General features: G+C 48.1%; 2 protein-coding genes across 2 annotated transcripts; both read left to right on the top strand.

The window, feature by feature from the left end:
• The first annotated feature begins 283 nt into the window (after positions 1-283).
• On the top strand, positions 284-1,360 carry LOC124839124 (uncharacterized). Its single transcript, XM_047314857.1, has 3 exons — positions 284-499; positions 592-1,111; positions 1,197-1,360. The coding sequence occupies exons 1-3, from the start codon at positions 284-286 to the stop codon at positions 1,358-1,360; spliced, it is 900 nt and encodes a 299-aa protein (XP_047170813.1).
• A 14-nt stretch (positions 1,361-1,374) lies between these two features.
• On the top strand, positions 1,375-2,151 carry LOC148198614 (uncharacterized). Its single transcript, XM_088115876.1, has 2 exons — positions 1,375-1,798; positions 1,859-2,151. Exons 1-2 carry the CDS (start codon positions 1,375-1,377, stop codon positions 2,149-2,151), a joined length of 717 nt encoding a protein of 238 aa, XP_087972002.1.

The raw sequence follows: 2,151 nt of genomic DNA, 5'->3' as shown, positions 1-2,151 counted from the left end.
GCGTAAACAAACAGAGGAACTTGCGGCGCTGGGAGCGCAACGACCTCCGCTGGAGATCTCGGGCTCCAACAGACAGGACGATAATGAAGGAAGCCACCATGGAGGACCATCCGAACCTATCGGAGAAGGAAGGAAGGGGCCCACTTCTCTACGGCTTACCAACCTACTTCCATTTACGGAAGCCATCATGCAAGCTAATATGCCAGAAAAACCCCCTCCAACATTAGAAAGATACGATAGCTCAGTAGACCCAGACAACCATCTCCGAAACTTTATAGACGCCATGGCATTCTACACAGACAATGATCTAGTCATTTGCCGAGCTTTTTCGTTATCCCTGAAAGATGAGGCACTGGAGTGGTATCACACCCTCCCTCGAAAACAGTATGCTACCAACAGAAGACCGGAGATGACTCCGGCTGAGCTCGTAAACACTAAACAGGAGAAAGATGAAACCTTGAAAGCTTTCATGCAGAGATACAATGAGACGACCAGACGCGTAAAAGACATGAATCACACGTTTATAATAAACAATCTACCTTCGCTGAACAGTTGTATGCAGATCCTCCAAAGTCTATGGAAGAACTCTAGGCAACGATCGCGAAATTCATACGCATTGAGGACCTTAGAAACTCCAGAAAAAGGCAACAACAAGAAAATCCTAACATTGGTACCAAGAAAGATATGAAGCGGTCGTCCAACGACTATAAAGCTGACAGACCTCCTCGAAAGGAGTCGGGATGGACACCCAAATACGATCGTTATACTTCCCTCAACGCACCCAGAGCAAAGGTACTCGAAGAGGCACTGCTCGTAGAACTCTTCACCGTTCGGTGGAAGGCCACTCCAAAGAATGCTGATGGAAGTAAAGCATGTCGTCTTCATCTAAACATTGGCCATGACACCGAAGAGTGTAACATAGTAAAAGATGAGATAGAAAGACTCATCCGTTCAGGGTACCTCCAAAAATACATAAAGGAGAGAACATCCACCAGAGCAGCAACCCCAGCAGGAAGGAAACCTTGCGGAGAAGTCCCGAACGATCGCCTCATAGGGACGACCGACGAAGACGACGATCCCGGAGCCAACCCCGACACCCAGAAAGAGAGAGGTCAGTCCGAGGACGAATCACATCATATCTGGAGGCTTCGCTCGGAAAAGACACTTGAGAAATGTAAAAGCGGTGCACATGGTAGATCGACAACCTCGATCCATGCCCAACATCACTTTTACAGATGCAAACTTCCACGCTCCTGGCCCTGATCACGATGACCCCATGGTCATCACCGTTGAGATAGCCCGTTACGATGTCAGGAAAGTGCTCATTGATCAAGGCAGCTCAGTCAATATCTTGTACTGACCACATTCCTGAAAATGGATTTATCCGAAGACCTGATAGCCCCTTTCAACGAGCAGATTGTAGGCTTCGTAGGGGAAAGAGTTGACACTCGGGGATACCTCGACCTAAGAACTCGACTCGGAACAGGTAGGGAGGCAAGAGAGCTAAGAGTCAGGTTCTTACTGGTAGAGGCAAATACTTCATATAACGCCTTACTAGGACAACCATGCTTGAACGCTTTCGGAGCCATCGTATCCACCCCTCATCTAGCTATGAAGTTCCCAACAGAGAGAGGCATCATGTGTACGGTAAGGGCCGATCAGCAAACGGCTCGACAATGTTACGTTGCCGGTTTAAAGGTCACACCTTTCATGCCACCAAGAAGAGCCAGAAGAGCTGAAACAACTACGATTGACTTGGATCCCAGAACCAATATAGACGAGCATCTCCATCCACAAGGTGACGTCAAAACATTCTAGCTGGGAGCAGACGCATCGAAAACCACGACCATCGGTGAAGGCTTGGAGTCGCACGATGAACATGATCTGACAAAGATACTAAAAACCAACGCCGACCTATTTGCGTGGGTGGCCGCAGATATACCAGGGATCCATCCGGGAGTAATGACACATAAGCTGTCAATCTTCAAGGAAGCACATCCAGTTGCTCAAGAGAAACGGCGATTCGGGGAAGAAAAACGAGTGGCCATACAAACAGAAGTCAACAAACTGATGAACGCCCGATTTATCAGAGAAGTAACTTACACGACGTGGTTGTCGAACGTGGTCATGGTCAAAAAGCCGAACGACTAA

This window comes from Vigna umbellata, chromosome 5 (assembly GCF_029865625.1).
Source record: "Vigna umbellata cultivar VRB3 chromosome 5, Vumbellata_1.0, whole genome shotgun sequence".
Classification (NCBI taxonomy): domain Eukaryota; kingdom Viridiplantae; phylum Streptophyta; class Magnoliopsida; order Fabales; family Fabaceae; genus Vigna; species Vigna umbellata.
The sequence above is the reverse complement of the archived record's forward strand: the minus strand, read 5'-3'. Positions and strand labels throughout refer to the sequence as shown.

What these genes read in the sequence shown, in the direction of transcription:
- LOC148198614 (XM_088115876.1), top strand. Translation starts at nt 1,375, where the DNA reads ATGGATTTATCCGAAGACCTGATAGCCCCTTTCAACGAGCAGATTGTA. An exon ending in CGAGCATCTCCATCCACAAG is followed by an intron (nt 1,799 to 1,858) that starts GTGACGTCAAAA and finishes CCATCGGTGAAG; the next exon opens with GCTTGGAGTCGCACGATGAA.
- LOC124839124 (XM_047314857.1), top strand. Translation starts at nt 284, where the DNA reads ATGGCATTCTACACAGACAATGATCTAGTCATTTGCCGAGCTTTTTCG. An exon ending in ACAATGAGACGACCAGACGC is followed by an intron (nt 500 to 591) that starts GTAAAAGACATG and finishes GAAGAACTCTAG; the next exon opens with GCAACGATCGCGAAATTCAT. An exon ending in CGACACCCAGAAAGAGAGAG is followed by an intron (nt 1,112 to 1,196) that starts GTCAGTCCGAGG and finishes TGCACATGGTAG; the next exon opens with ATCGACAACCTCGATCCATG.